The sequence below is a fragment of the Balaenoptera acutorostrata genome, chromosome 5, assembly GCF_949987535.1.
Source record: "Balaenoptera acutorostrata chromosome 5, mBalAcu1.1, whole genome shotgun sequence".
Classification (NCBI taxonomy): Eukaryota; Metazoa; Chordata; class Mammalia; order Artiodactyla; family Balaenopteridae; genus Balaenoptera; species Balaenoptera acutorostrata.
In genome coordinates, this window is record NC_080068.1 from 9,714,693 (window position 1) to 9,737,348 (window position 22,656).

The 22,656-nt window shown below is 43.0% G+C and overlaps 1 protein-coding gene across 10 annotated transcripts in view; it reads right to left on the reverse strand.

Moving 5' to 3' along the window:
• The window catches only part of FAM13A (family with sequence similarity 13 member A), a 340,103-nt gene that overhangs the window by 18,998 nt on the left and 298,449 nt on the right, over positions 1 to 22,656 (reverse strand). For all 10 annotated transcript variants that reach the window (XR_009008361.1, XR_009008360.1, XM_057546846.1 and 7 more), the window contains 6 exons: positions 16,673 to 16,820; positions 6,792 to 7,005; positions 6,137 to 6,275; positions 5,311 to 5,392; positions 4,251 to 4,471; positions 3,540 to 3,623 (listed from right to left, as the gene is read on the reverse strand). Coding sequence is in view for 8 of the 10 variants with exons in the window: in XM_057546846.1 (XP_057402829.1) it covers positions 3,540 to 3,623; positions 4,251 to 4,471; positions 5,311 to 5,392; positions 6,137 to 6,275; positions 6,792 to 7,005; positions 16,673 to 16,820 (888 nt within the window). In the remaining 2 variants the exon portion in view is untranslated. The remainder of the gene's footprint in view (positions 1 to 3,539; positions 3,624 to 4,250; positions 4,472 to 5,310; positions 5,393 to 6,136; positions 6,276 to 6,791; positions 7,006 to 16,672; positions 16,821 to 22,656) is intronic.

Below are 22,656 nucleotides of genomic sequence, written 5' to 3' on the forward strand. Positions count from 1 at the left end.
ACCAAGAGTTAGAAAAACAAAGTAGCACCTTGGTTAAACTGTTAAAAAAAGGGCCGCTGATATTAAGTGGACCATGGGCAAACTGTTCGGAAGTTTGACATCTCTTATTCTCGAGTCACCAGCTGCTCAGGGATTCTACTCCAAACCAAGAATAGCCCTTTGAATGAGCCAGTAAGGTTCTCTGAGTCTCGGTTTCTTGATGGGTAAACTGCAGAATTCAAATTAGAAAATCGTTATGATCCATAATTGCTTAAAAATGACTTTAGGCCAAGCATATAGTATATTGTCTTTTCAATATACTTTCCCTCTTCTTGCTTCAAGCCTTTATTTAAATTTTCATTTAAGTGGCAGCTCTGAGTGGCTTTCAATGTGTGGAAATAGGGTTAAGACTAAGATACACGTTTACACCCAAGTCAAGACAGCATGAACATCTAGCTATGAAGATCTAACGGGTGAAGGCAGCACCTTCCACTCAATCTTTGCTTTTGATGGAAAGAAATCTTCATCTACTGGTCTCTTACTACCCTATTTGGTTGCTCTGTAAGTCTCAGAAAAATATATCAAATCTCCTTAGTAAAACAAAAAATGGTCTGAATCTGTGTGTGGAGGGGTGTCTCTGAGTCGTAAAACCGCTAGTGGGAGAAGACAAATGAGATGGGTTCTTGTAACGGTTGCATTCTTGGCCCGTTGATTCGGAAAACGGTGACCCTCTCTCCTTTACTATCAGGTAACAATGCTAGGCTGACTGGGCAAAGATCAGCTCAAATAATTCCAAACAGCAGATAAACAAATGATAGTATTTATATGCGGCTTTAGAATTTGCATTTAAATTTGAACACGGTGCGTTTAGGGTCCTGTTAGTTCCCCGGTTTTTGAAACAAAAGATTACAATACATCAGTGAGAACCCAGAAGCTCTGGGCAAGCCGCCCACTCTCTCCCCTCCATACCATCATCGGGGTCTGTAAAGAAGGTAACACAGGGAGCTGCAGTTGTCTGTTGTACCTCTGTGACGTGGGCTTCTGATGAGACCCTCAAGTGTTGAAAAGGACACACTTCGATAATAATTCATAGGGAATCATGTGCCAGTGTGTAAATGAGCGTGTTTTTGTTTTCCTTACATGTGTCGGTCTGTCTGGAGGGTGTCCCGTTAGAGCAAGCAGCCTTGTTAAAACATGTACAGAAGCAGCACACGTGGCCTGTGATTTTGACTGTTAGTGTCCTTTTATATCAGAATCTGTAGACTCAGCAAAAAAACCATCAGGCTCTAAGCATCTGCTTTTCTAAAACACTCGGGGTTTGGAATGACGGTTTAGCTCTGGAAGTATATGTATTTTTTGTATTTATAAGTCCAGGGTCCGTGGCAACATCACAGATCTAAGAATGAAAAGTTCACTCTTTGATTTTCAGACTGGCCAGATATCAAGTGAACTCTGCTTTTCCTGAGGAGGCTGGAGTATCATGTTCCAGAGACAGGCAGAGAGCCCGACTCAGGAACAGGAATAAATGACACTTGAACTTCCTAGAGCATTTGTCCCCTGCCCTGTGAGATGCTAGAATGCACATCCCAGAAGTGTTCTTCCTTCATCTAAAAGAATGATGAAAGAAAGGACCACGAATTAATAGTTCATATTCCTAACGGTAAGAGTGCTAAAAAAATGTGCATTTCTCCTGAGTCAATCATTTAATAAGAAGTAGACAGCAGAAGGCAGAACATATAATTGTACCAGAAGTGAAACCTATCATTTACTGAGGAATCCCACCCATCTCTCCCCAAAGCCACTCTGCCCTACTTCCTCAATGCCAGACAACCTACAGGTAAATGTGTGTGTGTGTGTGTGTAATGTCGTTTAGTCTCCATGACAACCTATAACAGACATCTATCATGAAGACAAAACGCTGGGGCTCTGAGAGTTCCCTAAGCAGCCGAGCCACGGAGCCAGTCGGCAGGGCGGAGGTTTGAATCTAGGTCTGCTGATCCTAGAGCCTGCATGCTGCCACCGTCCGGGCAGAATGAGAGACTCTGTGCCCAACTCAGAGCAACAAGTACCACTGCACACAAACCCCTGCACTGACAGTAAGGTAAAGACTAGTATTCAGCTGAGAGACCTCGGGCCTCAGGCAAGGAAGTCTTTAAAGGAGTCTGTCAACGTCATAACCTGAATCCACACAATGGAAAGAAGGAAGATACATAAGTCCCACCTCCCTCATGGAGACCTGCCTCGTGGCCGGGAGGAGAGCCCTTTAGTGGAGAAGGGGTTCCTCTCTGTTAGAAGAAGTTTTGCTCCATCTCTACAAGTTCTGAATACCCCAGAAGAGAAGGATGAAATTTCACAATGTAGTAGAGCTCCAGAGCGTTCACTATTTGGTTCAACGCCTTGAAAAAATCCAAAACAAAACCTGGCTTGAAACATGACCATTATCCCAGAGCACCAGTATTTTTCCACTGCAGGGACAGGCCCGCAAAATCAATCATCATCAGCGCCAGGTTTTTTGTTTTGTTTTGTTTTGTTTTTAATTTAAACCTAATAAATTCAGAACCAAAATACCACGGAGGATCATTCAACAGATAGTTTATTGGGCACATGCTCTGTGTCAGGTCTTGTGCTAGTTGCTGAGGGCCAGGTTCACCATTAGGTAAACAAAACCCAGAATCCCTGCCCTCACAGATCTGATAGTCTAGTGCATTATTCTCGAAGTTTCTTTATCTAAAAGAGCATATTTTTTGATGAAAAGACTCTCTCCATGACATAGCTATGGCTGACACTGGAAAAGAGATCTATGCATTTTGGTGGTGTAAAAATCCATCTGTGAACATCAACTTCACGCTTCCTTACACCTGCTCTTAAGAACGTGTCTGGTTGGGTTCTTGACAACATTCTTAACAGAAGGTTACTAAGAGTCACTGACTAGACGATCTGATTACGAGTTCCCTAAGGAACAGACCAGAAGGCCGTCATGCTACCCTCTCCCCCAGGGCTAACAACAAGCATTCAATCAACGCTCTCGCTGAGTAACAAATTGCCTCAAATGCTTCCAAAGCCATATTTCGGATTCCTCACACTTTTGGTTCTGGATGGCAGCTAGAACTTCTCTACAAACACGGGTTGCAAACGGCGTTGCAGAGAAACTGAATTTTAGGGCAGATCATTCTAGTTTAGCACCTTTCTTTTATGGATAAGAATGCCTAGAGCCGGCGATGGCAGCTTTATGGGGGCAGGCAGACGGGCAGGCTCGTCTCCCCACTCTAGGGCGCTGCGCACCGATTTATATCACCCTCCACCATTTTCCCCTCGAAACAGGACACTAGTGACTACATTTTAGCTGCAAACTAATTTTTCTTTGGAGTTTAATTAAATTTAGCACCTGCTAGATAGTGGAACTCATATCATTGGTTTAGCCTCCCGAAAGCTTACTTCTGGTGAAAATACAGAGTAATCTAAACATCAGGGAACCTCATCTGCAAAATACTGAACACAGAAGATCCACTTCTAAAGCCAGGTAATTTACCCCAATCAGCAAATTCCGCACATTTACGTACCGGCCGTCCATGAATGCTTTCATAATATAACAGAGCTTTCTGCAGGGCCACTTTCTCATTAGCAATCTGGTCTTTGGTCATATCCTGTATAAACACAAGGATAGAGAAATGAGAAAGGGGAAAACACTTGTGAACGTCCCGACTTCTTTATCTAGTTCAACAAATTTCCCACGGTAAGGTTAGAAAGATGTTTACACAACAGCTCGATCCAAAGCTAGGAATCAGCTATTCCTGGTGTCTTGCTGGAAACACAGCACAGCAGAATCGGCACCTATGAGTACTCCTACCTCCCGTGCAGTGGGCAAAGGCACGTTGCATTGAGGTAAGCAAGGCTGCGAGGCACATGGGGCTTAGCTTACCGGCTCCGGCAATGACTACAGTTACAGGATGCACATTCCCAAAGGCTTGTCTCTAATCCTCCTATCTCAGAGAGCCACCACGCTGTCTATTAACTGAAACAAGTCCATTCTGCAATCTGTACAACAGGGCTTCCTGCTTTCAGTCTGTAGTCCAAACCCGAAGTACCTACAGTTAAAACACTCTGAGTTTGTTTTATCTGCTTCTCTGGATGTCTCAGAGTGTGGGAGGTTTAAAAAGGTGTCGCTCTACCACCCTTCCCATTGGGACCCTGGGACATGCCCCGCCATCCTACCACGCTGACCGGAATGCTTTAGGATTAGCAGTCGGCTGGGGGCCTTCACAGAATCACACCTTAATGTCCTCAGGACGGCTGGTTTCCACCCGCTTCTCCTGGAGCTTCCTTTGGATGGACTCCAGCGTGGCTTCGACGCTAGGCTTTAAGGCTTTATCTACCAGCTCTTGCTTCTTCTCGTCTTCTTTCTCAAGTTGGGAGCCGAAACTCTTGGGGAGAGTATTGCTTCTCTGCCGTATCCTGGGGGTTAGGTCCTCTTCCGATATCTTCAGTTTTGACTCTAGGAGAAAAGATTTGGGGGTGGAGATGTATGGGAACTGACGTCTGCTGAACCCAGATTGTTTTTCTATGCTGTTAACGACTGCTTAGCCTTGTCTTTCTTTTCCCCCAGAAAGTATCTAATTATCATATTAGTCGAAATCCCTGGGTTATTGTGTTAAACCCAAGAAAAATGATAATGTCTTCCCGGATTACCTGGTATGATTTCCTAACCCTCATTCCTGAGGAAGTTTTAGTTCTTTGACAGCCATGCATTAGCCACACCAACCTGTTTGCTGTTCTCAGAATGAGGCGGACGGATGGCTTCCTACACTGATTCCCTTCGCGTTTACAGGTATTTGCAGATCTAGCGCCCAAGTGCTGGCCAACTTTTTCCGTATGACGTGTATACCTCATTTCGGAATTATTTTCACTTTGTATTCTATTCTATTGTGTATATGACTCTGTGTCCTAAAAGACAGCAAGCGCTTTGAGGGACAGGGACCAAATCCATCTCATATCCATCTGTGTTCTATGTCTTAATTCCACAGCAAATAAAGCCTTGGATTAAACAGGTACTTCGAGTTGAAACCATCATCCTTATATTAGTGATTTAGGGAAGTCAAAAAAATGCTGCCGAATTTGCATCTTAGCTGATCTGGATTTCCCTGTGATTGAGGCCATGGGAAGACATGGAGAAAGTGTGCCCTGAATACTTAGAGCCCTGGGAAGCAGCTTCAAGAAACTTGTCTTTCCTGGAATACTGTAGCAGTGAGTGGCACTCAGCACGTGGTGAGATCGCAGCTTCTGCACCTGGCTTCTTCCCTGGAGACCGCACCACAGGTCTAGAACGTTACCTACCTTTAAGTTGTTTCCGGAATTTGGCAAGGTCATTTGTCCATTTCAGAACCTCTGGATTGGCTGCTTTGTCGCTGTGGGAAGGCTGAGAAAAGGAAACCTTGAGTAAATGTTTTGGAATTGGGGCAGGAAAAAGAAGAGTTTGATAATCAGTTTGTTTTAAACAGGAAAGAAAAGTTGAGTTCCACTGGAATAATAAATGAACCGTGATTAATCAGAGCAACATCACAGGTGGGATTCCATTATCCTTCTTTATATCTGGTTGTTTATTTACTTTTTAATACTATCTGGTTATTTTTGATGCTTTCAAAGAATTCCTCAGAGGCAAAATTCTGGATTTTTATGATCATGGACTTCTATGAGGCCCATGACCTTGTAGGGTTCAACCTGTCAGGCTAACAGGATAGAAAGCAGAGGGGTATATGATATGTTACACTACAACCACCACGAAAAATGCCTTTTTTGCCACTCTTGTGAGAAATACTAAGGATAGAGCTGAGAGCAGAATGAGGTCAGTACTAATAAAATTTCAGAAGATAATCTTGAATTACGTTTTAGGCAAACAAAATACTTCATTTAATGATTTTTCCCATCCCTGTTCACTGATCAATTTGCAAGACGTTGAGGAGAGCATTCAGTTCCTCTGTAAGGATACACCTGTGCACGGAAAATACTGATACACGATGTCTGGGGTTTATCAACGTTGATCCCCCAGTGTTTATTGCCTTTTTGTTTCGAGATTCCCTAGAAATTTCCCTTCACCTTTATCACTTCTCTGAGTTGCCCATGCATCACGGCAAGGGGGGCGGCGGAGTGAGCAGGCACCCACCTTGTATTTCCGCTCCTCTTCAAACCTGTCTTCAAACTTTCGGATCTTCTTTTTAAGGCTCTGAATCCTCCGCGTGAGCTGGGCAGGCGTCAGGTCCTCTTGCTCGTCGTCGTAGGAGCCCAGAGAGGAGCTGCGTCGCCTGTGAGGGGCACAGTGCGGGGTCAGCTTCCCTAGGGACAGTCACCGCCTGCTGGGAGGGGCGCTGGCGATGAGGGATGCGGCACGGGGAAGGCAGGGGGGGGGGACTGTCCAAACCGTGTTTATCCTCTCGAATAAAAGCAAGCTGACTGCTAATTCATTTTGTGCCCTTGAGCTCTGCGTGTCCTGCCTTTTCAATAGGTCCCATCTTCTCTAGCTCACCTGTACGCTTGGCAAAGCCGGGACTGAAATGTGCACAGCGGACCTCACAGTGAAACACGAGAGAGCTCTGGAAAGGAGGTGCTAATGGAGAGTCAGCAGGTGATGCTGCAGTTGGGCCACAGGTCAAGTGAAAAATTACAACAGAGCGTGTGCACTAGGAGGGAGAATTTCAAATATGTTCCTCCGTATACTTACGACTTAATTAAAAAAATTGCTAGCCATCCGCAACATTCCTATGACATTCGAATGTTACAGGGATGGTATCTTTGCGCATGTGCAACATAAAGAAACATACCTCATGAAAGGATGGGAATTGGGGGGAGAAGGAGGCACTTCCGTGTCGTCCAGGTACTGCCTGCTCTGCCCGTAAGCGTAGAAGCGGGGCGAGAGCATGGGGTCGCTGTCCTCATCCAGGAGCTGCCGAATCAGGCGCCCTGCCTGCGGGGAGAGGCGTGCTTCGTCAGCACGAACGCTCTCCTGCTGCCACGAGGAGAAAGCAGGGGCGGGCTCTGGAAAAGAGCAAGGGTAAGAGGGACAAATTGTTCTCTAGAGCACACTTGTTTTCTGAATGCATCAGGAGGAACTGAACTTGGGAGGCACTGGAGGGTTTCACATTTTATTGATTTGTTTATCTTTTGTTTGGCTGCGCTGCACGGCTTACAGGTTCTTGGTTCCCTAACCAGAGATAGAACCCATGCCCTCTGCAGTGGAAGCACAGAGTTCTAACCACTGGACACCGGGGAATTCCCAGTTTCACATTTTAGATGGAAGGTTGTAACTCGGGACACTATGCCCTGACCGGAACTGGCAAATCTAACTGACAGCCATCATCTACCCTCTGTCTCCATCCTCACTTGCCTTCAAAGGAGAATGTGCTAGGGCTGCCCTGAGGAACAGTGTGTGCTTCCAACTTTCCCCACAGATCACTGATGATAACTTCTCCATCTGAGGGTGTTACGGAAGAGAAACTCACATGTGCCTGGGAGGGAGGGGTTTGGCCTCATGGCTGGACATCCCTCACTGAAACCACTAAGGAATCACATTAACCTTGTGAGACCCCATCGGTTTAGGAGTTTACGCCCTCCGTTGAGGTCATTCAATAAGCTGTTTTGTGTGCTTCTGCTTAGCATGTTAGGATTTAGCATGTTTAAAATACATGTTCTGTACTTGAAACTTTAGAGGCTACTTAAGACTCCAGTTAAAGTAAGATACATGCATAAAATTAGTCAATAAAGAAAAAAAGAATGCCTTACAAAGGACAAATCAGTATGAATTATTTTAGACAACCTTGAAAAAAAAAACAGACTTAGCACAAAATCCTGATTTGTCATTTTGGGAGGGAATAGGATGATATTTATTTCCTTTCACTGCAAGACCCACCTCAATGTATTTCTTTCCTCATTAAAAAAATCCTATCTGGGGCTTCCCTGGTGGCTCAGTGGTTGAGAATCTGCCTGCCAATGCAGGGGACACCGGTTCGAGCCCTGGTCTGGGAAGATCCCACAAGCCGCGGAGCGACTAGGCCCGTGAGCCACAACTGCTGAGCCTGCGCGTCTGGAGCCTGTGCTCCGCAACAAGAGAGGCCGTGACAGTGAGAGGCCCGCGCACCGCGATGAAGAATGGCCCCCACTTGCCGCAACTAGAGAAAGCCCTTGCACAGAAACGAAGACCCAACACAGCCATAAATAAAAATAAATAAATAAATTAAAAAAAAATCCTATCTGACATATTTTAAGGATAGATCTCAGATGATGTAGGGTATTTCATTTGTAATACTCTCTTCATTAAAAAAACAAAAAAAGATTACGCTTTAAATACACTTGTGGATATTGTGATTTACACAAGGCTGGAATTTGGCCATGATCTTAAATTCTGGGATTCCCACAGTTTGAATCATGGAACAACTGCTCCTTCAGCTATCAAAGTATTTCTAAAATCTACAAAATTATCTTAAACAAGTGCTTACTCAGTATTTTACTTCAAAAGATCATACTGTAATCACGGAACATTAAAGCTGGTTGAAACTTCATACGTCATCTAACCTGGTGACTTTTCAAACCTGGCTGCACATTAGGGTCACAGAGAGAAACATAAATAACTCCTAACGTACAGGTCCTCACATCACCCAATTAAGCAGAATTTTTAGGTGAGGGTCCACATATGTGTGAGACACACACACACAAACACACGTAAACACACACTCTCTAAAAAGCCTCCCAAGTCTTCCAAAATGCAGTCAGGTTTGAGAACTACTGATTCAGTCCAACAGATTACAGATAAGGACACTGAAACCCAAAGAATTCCAGAGCAAATACCTAATCAATGACAAGAGTTGGGTCTAGACACTCAGTCTCCTACCCTCCAGGACAGTGCTTCAATTCAGAATGTGCCAGGTGCTTCAAGGACAAGGATGACTGTCTTAAAAAGATTTAAAAACCCCACAGTACAGTAGGAGAGTTAGGCACATTAATTAAAAAAAATGAACCTCATGTGGAAGGAGGCCCACAGGTTCTCAAAATTTAAAGACAACCAAGTTATCGGGTAACACAGATGATACTATAAATACTTTGAAAAATGAAAGCATGTTAAAGACAGAGTCTTGCCTATCGAGTCTTAAAGAGTGGCAGAGAATACGCTGGTAGATAGGCATGGCTACAGCCGGAGACTAACAGGAGTTGTTTCACTGTTTGTACTGACGCTGTTGGCGGGCTCCCCCTGAGTGGCAGAGCTCAGATACGAGCAGCTCCGGAACTGCCAACAGGAAAGAGTGAAAATGGATTGAGAGGTGAGGGGGTACGAGGGAAGGAGAAGGTGAGTGGAAAGCAATTCCTAGAAAAATAACAAAAATGTAGTATAAAGCTGCAGAAAATGGAACTATTAAACTGACTAGATGACATCGTCTGTTTCATGATATTTCATAAGACAGGAGGAATGTTCTATAAGGACTAAAGTCAGTGGAACCAGGACAGGGAAAGGGTTAAGATGGCTTGAACGGTAAAGCAGCAGGTAATCACCTCAGTGCCAAGCGGCAAAGGAGCAAAACCGCTGGGGGAAGGGCTCGGTGGCTGGTGAGGACGGAGGGCATCGGCGAAACAAAGTCTGATGTTGATATTGGCTGGGCGTGCTGGCTACTTTGACATTTCTCCTCATCAAAACTCAGTTTGAAAAGGTGTTACTTTAGGTCCTGAAGCCCTTGAATCTGTCTGAATCTAGCAGACACAACTCTTAAAAAATATTACAACTAATCTTTGCTTTGAGCTTGAACTATGTGGTCTCCGGGCACCAAAATTTTTGCAAAAACAGTATGTGTTTGTGACCATTAACCAAACATGTCTCCAGTAAAAAAATATACAGTGATCCTGAGTTAACTACAAAATACTAATCATGTGCTTGTTTGATGCTTTGTGACTAACGTGGGGCCATCCCTCAGGATTGCCTTTTTGTTAACACAGCTGTCTTCTGGAGTGCCATTCTTGACCCATCGCTTCACTGACAAGAAGACAAAATGTGTCATTTGCCTAGTGTCACCAGTGGTGTATATAAAGTACATGGCTAAAGAAATTCTAGCTTATGGGTGACACTGTCTCTTGAATTCACTTTTTAAATTTTTACTTTTTACTGTATGATTCTGTTTATTTTTTAATTGAAGTATAGTTGGTTTACAATGTTGTGTTAATTTCAGGTGTACAGCAAGGTGATTCAGATATATATATGTATACATATATATACACACACACACACACACACACACACACACGTATATTCTTTTTCAGATTCTTTTCCATTATAGATTATTATAAGATACTGAATATAGTTTCCTGTGCTATACAGAAGGTCCTAGCTGTTTATCTATTTTATTTATTTACTCATTTATTCATTTATTTGTTTATTATTATTATTATTTAACATCTTTATAGAAGTATAATTGATTTACAATTGTTTACCTATTTTATATACAGTAGTTTGTATCTGTTAATCCCAAACTCCTAATTTATCCCTCCCCATCCCCTTTCCCCTTTGGTAACCATAAGGTTGTTTTCTATGTCTGTGAGTCTATTTCTGTTTTGTAAATAAGTTCATTTGTATCATTTTTCTAGATTCCACATATTAGTGGTATCATATGACATTTGTCTTTCTCTGTCTGACTTAGTTCACTTGGTATGATAATCTCTAGGAAATTCACTTATTTAAAAATGAGAAATGTAAGACCATTAAGAATTTCAACCTTATAAGCTGGGACGAAGTGAGAGAGTGGCATGGACATATATACACTACCAAATGTAAAATAGATAGCTAGTGGGAAGTAGCCGCATAGCACAGGGAGATCAGCTCGGTGCTTTGTGACCACCTAGAGGGATGGGATAGGGAGGGTGGGAGGGAGACGGGATATATGTATATATATAGGTGATTCACTTTGTTATAAAGCAGAAACTAACACACCATTGTAAAGCAATTATACTCCAATAAAGATGCTAAAGAAAAAAAAGAATTTCAACCTTAACAAAATAAAGACATGTTTCATCACTAGCTGCAGACAGAACAGAAGTTTCTCACCTATGCAACATGAAATGCTTATATTATTTCTCTCCTTTTTCTCTCTTTCTTTAATTCTATACAATCTTATAATTTAAGGCTCCTATTCAAAAGAGTTATATAATTACATGTAATACATAGTTCAATATAACTAAAGAATCAGTAAGACCAACTATTCCTCTGTTTTAGTTTGAAGTGATCTAAGAATATAAGGCTATCTCATGTTTTGATAGTTGGCACTCAAGTAGAATAACAAGAACAAACCGAGAACAACACTGTAGTCCGTGATAGTATGTCCTATTCATTACCTACCTGCTTAGAGAGCCAGTTTGAGACTGTGTTCACTGACCAATCCCAACTGAGGGCTTGGGAAATATTTTATATTTTAATCAGTAATTCTAGAGCAATGAAACAGACAAGGATATTGCAAGACAATTATTCAAAGGGAAACAGAAAAGAGTTGAGGCTTCAAACTGGATTTTCATCTTAAAGGACCACATAAAACAAAAGTGTTTTCATATCTGGACCAGAATTCCCTGGGTACGGTGGTTTTGATTTTAGCCATGTGTCTGGTCACAAAGAACTCTGGACTTAAGTATAGCACGTCTATTAAAAATTAATCCGCCCAGGTTAGCTGACATCACAGCAGGTCAGAAATAACACAGATAAAAGCTGTATGCTTGCTACCTAAGTAATAAAAAAGAAGAGATCCTGGGGGAGTTCCAGTTCAGACACACTACAGCGCACATGGAAATAAAGGAGATTCACTGCAGGAAGAGGGAATAGGACTCTGACTGATGCTAATGTGATCATTGGGACATATAGCTCCTCTCTGCTTAGAGGGCTGGACCCATTTACTACACAAAGAAAACTGACTGCTGATGATTTCTCTCTAAGAAATTTGCACAGAATTAAGGGAGCTGATGTCTTCCATGTCTCATTACCACCTATGTATATGCTGTTTAGAGTCATTCCTACTTGTCATGATGTCGCACTGTCTTCCCAGAAGGCCACTCAGCAGTATTGGAAGTCCCTGCACATCCCAGATACAGAACCATGGAAGCCCCACTGGTGGGGGGTCTTCCCTGGGGGGATCCTTTCATAAAATTTTCCTTAGAATTCCAAAATTTAATCTTAGAACAATGGCTGTCCTATTACATTGTTCCAATAGTCTCCCGAACTATCAGAGTTAGAGGGAAACTTAGTAGCCATCAATCCAAAATAACATCAACTAGGTCCATCCATGTTCTGCAAATGGCATTATTTTATTCTTTTTAATGGCTGAGTAATATTCCAGTGTATATATGTACCACATCTTCTTTTTCCATTTCTCTGTCGATGAACATTTAGGTGGCTTCCATGTCTTGGCTATTGTAAACAGTGCTGCAGTGAACACTGGGGTGCATGTTTGTCCTACTGAGTGAAGTAGGTCAGACAGAGAAAGAGAAACATTGTGTGACATCCCTCATATGCGGAATCTAAAAAGAAATGATACAAATGAACTTATTTATGAAACAGAAACAGACTCACAGACTTAGAGAACAAACTTATGGTTACTGGGGGGAAGAGATAGTTAGGGAGTTTGGGATTGACATGTACACACTGCTATATTTAAAATGGATAACCAACAAGGACCTACTGTACAGCACGGGGAACTCTGCTTCATGTTACGTGGCAGCCTGGATGGGAGGCGAGTTAGGGGGAGAATGGATACGTGTATATGTATGGCTGAGTCCCTTTGCTGTGCACCTGAAACTATCACAACATTGTTAATCGGCTACACTCCAATAGAAAATAAAAAGTTAAAACAAACAAAACGACAACAGCAACGAACACTCACTCAGTGCCCATCAAGTGACTGTGCTAAGTACTCTGCCTATGTTAGCTCATTTAATCCTGCAAAAACATACTAAGTAGATACTACTATAGTGACTACACGTTATTACGTACTGTGTCACCTATTACCAGATGGGGAAGCTGAGGCCAAAACTGAGACGTGCTGACTACCTTGTCCACAAAGCTGGCTAAGTGGTAGAGCCGGGACGTGAACTCTGGGTGTGTCTGCCTCTTCACCTCATGGTCCGCTGCCTGCCGCGATGCTGAACTGGCACTGCTTAGAAAGAGGCATCCGGGTGGAAGTCAGGAGACTTAGTGATCTTGAATCATCATTTTGCCTCTTTTGGCCTCAGCTTTCTTAGCTGTATAATGGGAGGGCTCAATTGTAAGATCTTTAAGATCCCTTGGTTCTCTATCATTTTTTTTTTTAGAGAATTTCCTTTCTACAGTTATTTTTGATAAGCAGTAAGTGATGAATAAGATAGCTGAAGTATTCTATGTCCTTTAAAAAATGTTCTTTAAAACTTGATTTCACGGGCTTCCCTGGTGGCGCAGTGGTTGAGAATCTGCCTGCTAATGCAGGGGACACGGGTTCGAGCCCTGGTCTGGGAAGATCCCACATGCCATGGAGCAGCTGGGCCCGTGAGCCACAATTGCTGAGCCTGCGCGTCTGGAGCCTGTGCCCCGCAATGGGAGGGGCCGCGATGGAGAAAGGCCCGCGCACCGCGATGAAGAGCGGTCCCCGCACCGCGATGAAGAGTGGCCCCCGCTTGCCGCAACTGGAGAAAGCCCTCGCACGAACCGAAGACCCAACACAGCCAAAAAATAAATAAATAAATAAATAAAAAAGAAAATCCTTTAAAAAAAAAAACTTGATTTCACCAGGACAAATCTAATAAGAGTAACCAAGTGTTTACATCTCAGGACTTCCACAAGGGGCATCCCCAAATCAACATGAATCGGCTGATAAGGAACATTCTAATTATGTAACTTCCAAGGACTTTAAATAACGAAGACTAGTTCATTTGATTTGTGTATGCATTTAGTTTTGGAGAGTGGAAACCCTAGTAATAGTGATTATGATGTTGCCGTCATGTGGACAGATCAAATAATGTGCCCTAATACATAGCTACACGCAGAGGAAAAAAAAAAGATCAAGCGTGTATTATTTATCTGTCAACAGGCACAACTAGACCGTGATCCTACATTCACCTTGAGAGGGTTCCACTCTATGCAGCCTATGGAACCTATTGTCAGTTTCATTTTTCTTTTTATTTCCCTGATACCATACGCCCCAGAAGCCAGAGAACATCATTCCCACGTGGAAGCATACGCGGCAGAGAGAAGTACCAGCAGGCTGCTCATTAAGTACTGTCTCACCTGATGTTCTGTGAATGAGAATGAACGATGGCTTGCGGATGGAGAATACGCAAACCAAAAAGAGGGCGTGACACTACGTGGTGGTCTGGAGACTAGTGACGGAGACCTATCGATGGATACTGGCTCGTATGGTTTCGGTAACGACTACTTTTGTTTATATATTTTGTTGCACTGGTTTCACATTCACAGTTTAAATTAGTGCAGAGTGAATTCCTTACTGGAAAGCTACCATCTTGTTTCTTACCGAAGCTATAGAAAAAGGTGATATTTTAGTGACTGAAATGACTGCTCTCATCTTAGCCACGCTTTAGGCAAAAATTCCTTCATTTTGACTATACTTACAGCTATATTACTGCTATAATGTAAAGTGGACATTTAAAATAAATAAATAAATATATAAGTATACTGAAAGCAGTAACCAAATGATCTAAACAGCCTTGAAATGAATCCACGTAGATTTCTGAGATATGCAAGTTCAATGACAAATGCAGTAATCGGCAAAAAAAAAAAAAAAAAAAAAAAGTTAAAACAACTCATTTCATAAATTACATGGATAACACAATTCACATTCCCAAGCACAGTAAAATGTATTTCTTTCTCGCCATAAGCTTTAAAAATTCCATCTAGTTTTCCAATACAAAATATAATAAAATGTTAGTCCCTTCATATTATTTTTTATCTGGCAGAAAGTTCTTTACATTAAGTGATGAAATAGTTTTAAGGAAACAGTAAGTTAGCTTTCAACCACTCTGGAGAGATTTTTCAGCTTTATATTCAGCCTCTTTAAGTGTGCTGGAAGAGACTATAAATTTATGATTAACCAAAGTAAAAATAATCCAACACCTGAGTCCACTTCAGTAGGAGGAGGAAGAACCTACCTTCCCCTTTCCTCAATAAATCATCAAGATAATATGGCCAATTTGAATTCTGACCAAAAATCCTAGCTTTTATCTAGAGCTGTATGTTAATGATATGAGGAGACCATATTCTTGAAACCCAAATATAGCATTTATTTTGGCTACTGTTTTTGTTTTATCTGGGTGACAGTGGCTACCATGGGACTTTTTGGTGGGGTGGTAAGGTTGTTTTTAATGTATGAATTAAAAGCACACCTGATTATTTCAAAGTACACAAAAGAACAACAACAAACGCTAGCCAGGAATGTATCACTTAAAAACAAAACAAAAAACCCTGAATTCTTCCCCCAGTGGACATATTATGAGCTGGGAAGATCTGACAAAATCTCAGATCCACTGCTTAATTACATGGGGAAAACAAAACAAAACAACAACAACAAAAAGAACTAGAACATGTTTCTTAGATTGCAAAAAGGGAAAATTAGAATAAAAAACAGTTTCATTTTGTTTCCCTAAAGCCCTGGATGCAAGGAGCATAATGGGTGCTACTATTTTTCACCTTGTGATCTTTTTAGATCATCTTTTGGTCCTTCATCTAAGATCATTAACATAATGAATACTTTTTGGTTAAAAAGGGGTGGGCAGAAGACAAGAAACTCAGGTGCTTTTGAAAAAGACTGATTTTTTTAATAGTTGTAATTCTCTGCTAAGTCATTGTGTTAAATCAGGCTGCTGTTCTGAACTCAGGAGCACAATTTCTCCCTCTCTGTAGCCTTCAAACACACATACGGCCTAGAGGCAGATGGGCACTTATTTTGGGACACACACTGATATGTTTGGAAGCAGACACATGGAAAATGGAAGAACAGCAGCTTGACAGAACTGCTGCAGGATCCTCCCTGAAATACACTTTTGACAAGATGAGGATACCCTCTTCTTCTGCAGAAGTAAATTTCTAACGTTTCTGTCAAAAATCTGTAGGAAAACCAATCTAAAGCAATGTATTACAGGCTTTCAAGAAGAAGCGCTTTTATTCAGTGCTTTCTTGATAAGCAAATTCCTTATGTTTGCTAACCTGGATTTAAAAATTCTATCCATAAAAACAAACATAGAATCAAAGCAAATCAAAATAATCTCGAAAAATGGGGAGGAGACTTAACGAAGGAGGTGGACGGTGGGCATGTAGCAGGGGGAAGCAGTTACACTGACAGCAAATCCGAAAGGTACACCAGTTCCCTATTACTCAGCTTGGTACTCCAGAGGGAAAAAGGCACTCACACATCAGCACCCCTGGAGAGTCAAAATGAAAAGAAAAAAAAAAAAAAGGACTGCAAGGTGACACTATAATAAAGGATAAGCACATTTTCTTTCATAGATTGCAGTGAGTCTTGGCAACAGTGAACGTGACACATTCCTATGTCAGGGGAAGGATTTTCAGTCATTTAGAAATGTGGTTTACTGCTGCACACATAGCTCTCGCTCTCACCCACACATCCAACATGCTTCTCCTTTCTGCTAACGTACATATGCTTCTCCAACATTAAATCATCCAAACATCAGACGACCTTACCTTCCCAGCTCTTCTCATCACACAACGCAGTCAGGTCCAGCTCAGGCGCTCCGGAGACAAAGCTCTCTTGCTGGTCATCAGCACTGGGGGTCCTCTGCAGCTTGCTGTCAGGTACGCTGGGATGTTCCTGGATCTTCATGGTGGGGTCCTGCAATGACAGCACAACGTCCCCAAATCTCCACTGCTCATCAAAACCCCCAAACGTCCGCAGCGATGCCACTCCTGCTGGGTGAAACCTCCTCCCAAGCCACAGCTGCTGATGTCCCCGGCACGGAAACCGAAGTCAGAGCTTGATGCCCCCTGGATGCTAGCTGGCCACTTGCATGCCAAAAGCGACCATCCATCTGCGCTCCTTTAACTTTGCTTCTGGAAGAAAGACAAGATGTTTTCCGAGGGCTGTTCTTCCTGATAACTGCTGGCAGCTGACGGTCTGGATGATTACTGACTGGGGACAGGAAGGAGGGAAAAGGAGTTTGTGTTTCCTTAAAGGAGTATGGCTCTCCAGACTGTAAACAAAAACCCAAAAGCTCAGCTAGTGCTGTTGCCAAGGCTGTAGCAGCAACATGGTGTCTCCTGCACGCACACTTCTTTGCCCCTTAGGTAAACAGTGCTGCAGGGCCAGGAGCGGAGGCTGTGTACACGCGTGCTCTCCTGCTGGCCCTGCAGGCTGAGATCAATTAAGCGGGGCTAGCTGCACATTCCCAGATTTCCTGTGGTTGTTTCTGCCTCGAGCGTGGGGAGAACAGGCTATTTATGGAGGAGCTCTGGGTATGCACTGTTGCGTAAATTCAAACAGCAAGGGGGTCTGGTGTCGCAGCTAAGCAGTAAGGAATACACACTCTGGAAATGAGCCAAAATTACACAGGGAGCACGACTTTTTTTTTTTTTTTTTTTTAAGTAAAAAGGCAAGAGCTGGCAAGTCAGTGATGCATAATTTATGTCTTACAAATATGCAACTGTCGCTTGTTTTCTTGGTTTTGTTTATCGGTGGCACGCACACCAGACTAGGATGTCTGGGGGACGGGAAAACTCTCCCCCAAAGGCTGCTATTTTAACTAAGTGATTTTATGTTTAAAAAACTGCATTGAAATGTAGTCTTTTTTACCTTGTCCTTTGGCATCGGGTAAACCCAACCACTGCCATACTCTCCTCTCTCATAAAATTATAAATAAAAGTGTTGCCTCAAAACACATTTCTCAAGTAGCACAGATCTGTACAAAAGATTTTCTCTGAGAATAACTGGAAATTTATTTTAGCAAACATACCATCATTAAATAAAAAAACCAAAAACATATGGAAATCATAAATGATTCTGTTAATGTATGAGAAATATTCTTATGCTTAAAACAAAGCAGTACTAAGACTTCCACCTCCTTTTAATAGCTATTCACCCTACTTTGATATCACCAGGGGAATAGATAGGGATTTTACTACTATATCTCCATGAAATGAAGCATTCTCTTCACATTTGGGATACAATGAAATATCACCAATCAGTTCATGATAAGCTACTGAAGTCAGATGGAAATGCTAAGTAAATCTGGGGCTTTAAGACACTTAAAAAAATTCTGCTTGTCTATTGTAGGGGAAAAAAACACACAGATTGTGCATTGATGTCACAAAAATCATTTGTTCCCTGAGCTGAATCCTAAGTAGACGGAGTTGAATGACCCAGTCTGGTGCTCAGCTTTCTAAAAGTTACAGCATCAGTTAGTCACCTATCGTGTGTGTGTGTGTGTGTGTGTGTGTGTGTGTGTGTGTGTGTGTGTGTGTGTGTGTGTGTGTGTGTGAACCTCATACAGCAAATAAACATTTTCTCAGTAAAGATCTCTAATAATTGTTACACTTAGAGACATGTAAAAGGGAAGACTATAAGAAATACGATTCCATGCTGTAAGTAAGGTACTTTCTTCACGAGGAACGTCTTTGAAGCCACTGACCAGCAGAGGAGCGGACGTGCATTTTCCTTCCGGGCAGACCTGGGATTGAAGTGGGACTGACATTTAGCAGCTCGGTGCCCTAGCTGAGCCATTTCACTCCCCTGAGCCTCCGCTTCCTCATCTATAAAACGGCATTAAAAACACTAACCTTGCGAGGTTCCTTTGAAGATCTGAGAGAAGGTATGCAAGGCCTCTAGCATGCTGCCTGGAGCACAGACACACAAATGGAAGCGATCCCTCTTTTCATTATTATTAGGCACCGCAGGAGGATGAGTAAAATATGGCTACACCTCAAAATGCTCGGGAGAGGAGTGGGAGATGAGGCATATAAACTGCAATTCAAGGTGAAACATGCGACGACAGGGCGGGGCAGAGTCTCAGACGCCTTATGAAAGATGATTGGAGAAGAGAGTCACTTGCGTTCCCATCATGGATCGACAACAGCGTTTGGCGGCTGTGTGGGCCAGAGGGGCTGGGAAGGAGGGCACTTCATACAGAGAGGAGGGGGAGCAGAGGCGGGCAGGAGTGGGGGACGGTGACCACAGGAGACACAAGGCTTGGGTGCTGGCCCTCAGCACCGATGACGAGGGGGTCGGAGGAACAGAGGTCGGGCTGCCAGAGGCCCTGCATACTGGGCTAAGTGTGCATTTTACCCTGGGGTAGATAATGGAAAGCCACTGAAGGATTTAAACAACCGACTCCATGGAGAAATGTGCGTTTTCCAGGCTGATGCCTCGGGCGTGGGAATGCACGCTGCCGGGAAGACCCACAGGCCTCAAGCCGGGCTCACAAACAGCCAGCACCCCCTGCTACACCAGTCACTGGCTCTGCTCCCCCTGTGTCCCCTCAGGGCACTCAAGAGTCCTGCAGTGCTTGACACGACATGTATAAAATCCCCCAGTTCCACAAACACACAAGCTAATTTAAAACGTGCACTTTTTATGACTGCCACATCCAAATTAGCACCAACCGCAAAGTAAGAAAATTAAAATTAGAACATTCTTCCTTAGCTTTTTCCTCCAGAACGTATGGGTTTACTCACTCCTCCAACAACAGTGGGTCGGTGCACCCGCTCTGTGCCGGGCTCTGTGTGAGACAGGCAAGCTCTCCGCACGCAGGGGGCTGGCGCTTAGCGGAGCAGGTTCAGCTACGCTCAGTGGAGCTCTGGAAACGCGATTGTGGTGTGAGGCTACAGCAGACCACCTTGTGAATTGGTGAGCTGCCCCTCACGGTGTTCGAGTAAAGTCTGGGAGTCAGAAATGCAGGAGAGGGAGCGATTACCGCCCTGGGTAGGGTGTTGGGATAGACAACCTTGATAGGACCCTATTATTCTAACAAAGAGAATCAGGTCGAAATTGTACTAGTTTATTCAATTATAAGAATATATATCACATATTATATACATATAACAGGGCTATTATATGTCAGGTGCTAGAGATACAAAGAGAAAATTTATTTACTCATTCATCTAAGAAATAATTTTTGAGGGCCTTCCGTGGGCTTGACAGTCTTTTAGATGATGGAGAAGTTTCAGTGGCCCAAATAAAGTCTCTGTCCTAATAAATCTTAAAGAAGGGGACAGTTAATAAAGAAAAAAAAAGTCAGGTAGTGATATGGACCTGGAGAAAACACAGCAGGGTAAGGAGGATGATGGAGGTACGGGCCACGGCCTGCTATTTTATTGGGTGGCCAGGGACAGTCCTTCCAATAAGGTGACATGTGAGCAGAGACACGAAGGAGATGCTCTTCTGTGGGAAGAGCATTCCAGGAAGAAGGAAAGCAAGTGCAAAGGCCCTGAGGCATGGTCATCTCGTACATGTTGAGGAACAGCAAAGAGGTCCCTGTATCTGGAGTCAAGCAGAGGCCGGTCAGGGCCGTCATTTATGCGTGTTTAGAACGTGCACTGTGTCATGTATAACGGGATATTATTCACACTGCACACCTACGTTAACTGACATGAGCTTCTGGACCCCCTGGCTGATCTGCCCAGCAAGGGAGGGATGAGCCCTACATAAACGCACAAGAGCTCGCACAGCCACGGACTCACCTGGCAGGGCTCCCCCCCAGCGCATCCGCACACGTGGTCTTGCGCTGCTGCGCTCCGAGCAGCCCCCGAGGCTGCTCATTCACCTGCCTGCTGCATCTGGAGGCCTGGTTCCCAGTTTCTGGCCCCGCTGATCTCTGAACCAGACACAGTCACCTTGCCTGTGGTCGCAGAGTGGCCTGCTGGTGTGGTCCCAGGGTTTACAGGCACATGGAGCTAAGGATACTGCTCGGAGGCTATATAGGCTCTACAGCAATACACTAGCAAAAAGACTACTCCTCCTTCAAATGTTTGTCAGGCTCGTCTGGGTGAGGCACCTCACCAGGCTGTTTCCCACTCTCTAACAGCGCTTATTTAGAGTACCGTGCCTGTCTACTTGCTTGTCTGCTTCTCCTACTAGATCATTACTGTTAAAATGTCAAGGACATTCTTAAATACCAAAATATTTTTGGTTTCAACTTTTGTTGTTTATACAAATTGTATCTTCAGTTAAATCGGGGTAAATACATTCATTGCACACGTATCAACTCAGAGGTCCTTGTGCTGTGATGTCACACACTAAACCCTTGTCCAAAATGTGGTACCGTATGAAAACATGCTAAATATTCATGTAATGAAACAAACTGAGGGACTGGCTCTTTGGAGAGACGATATGGTATGTCAGATATGGGTTTTAGAGTAAGAGACTGGAGTTCAAAAACAGGGGACCAGTTGCAAGATGTTCCATGAGTAAAACTTCTTTGTACTTGAGATGCTTTTTCTCTCTTAGAGGAACAAAACTTCATAAAGTTGTGAAGATTAAGTGAAAAACATGTAGCGTAAAAACAGCTAGCCCATAATAACTGTAGAAGAAATGCTAATTCCATTTATGCGCTACCTCCCCTTCCCATTCGTTCATCTGGCAAGTGTTTATTGAACATGTACTATGTGCTAGGTACTGGAATTAAAGGGATTAACAAGATAGGGGATTTGGTGTGGAAGGGATTCACTGATCACATAAGTGTCAAGTCACATGCATTTTATAAAAGAAAAACACAGGGTGCTAGAGGGCAAATAAGAGAGAGCTCATTTTGCCTGGGGCTGCAGGTGACATTTCACATTCAGGTAAAGGAACCATTAACTACTAGCCCATCCACCTGAGCCCCGTTAAGACTTGTCCCTGTCTGGCTGGGCCCGGCTTTTTCTATCCTGACTTTATTGATCCTGCTCTTTCCCTGGCATCAAGTCGCTGGTGAATTTTTGTTCTACCCCTTCTCCCTCCCTACACAGGATTTGGATAAGCAGCGTCACTACTAGCTCACCAGAGCGGGGCAGGACACTATCAGTGCCCTGCACAAGGCAGTGTGCACAGGAAGAAACCACACAGAGTTAACAGAAGGGCCACATGGAAGTATAAACATTTACTGTTTGGCTTGACAATAAAGGAAAAGGAACATAACAAATTCCCCAAATTCATCTGAATCACGAAGCTTCTGTAGCTCTTTCAAGACTGGATGGAATTGGAAATGAATCTAAACAAATAACGCTTTTAAATTTTTTCTGGTTCTGATATTAAAGCCAGTAACAAATCCCAAAGCTTCCATGATATACAGTGAAGCTGAAATAACAGTCATCCATTTCATAAACACTTGTTGACAGGGATATTTCAGAATTTATCTCAAACCTTCTCAGGGCAAATAAAAGCCTGCATTTAAGCTCTTGTGACAATTCATATTAAGTCTTACGCTTGATTAGAAAGTCTTATCTTCTCTCCTCACTTTTTTTTTTTTGAAGCAGGATAAGAAAAAGGGAAATAGTCTTTTGTTTATTATGAATGTCCTGTTTGTTATCAAAGGTATGCTTCTAAGCTCTTTTAAGCAGTAGGCTTAGAAAGCATGAAGAATGTAAAAATATCTTGAAAGAATTTAACACTTCATTAACCTTAAACTTCTGACTACAATGACCTCTTCCAGGTAATGTAATACCCATCCATGTACTTAATAATTTTTACATGTTTTGCT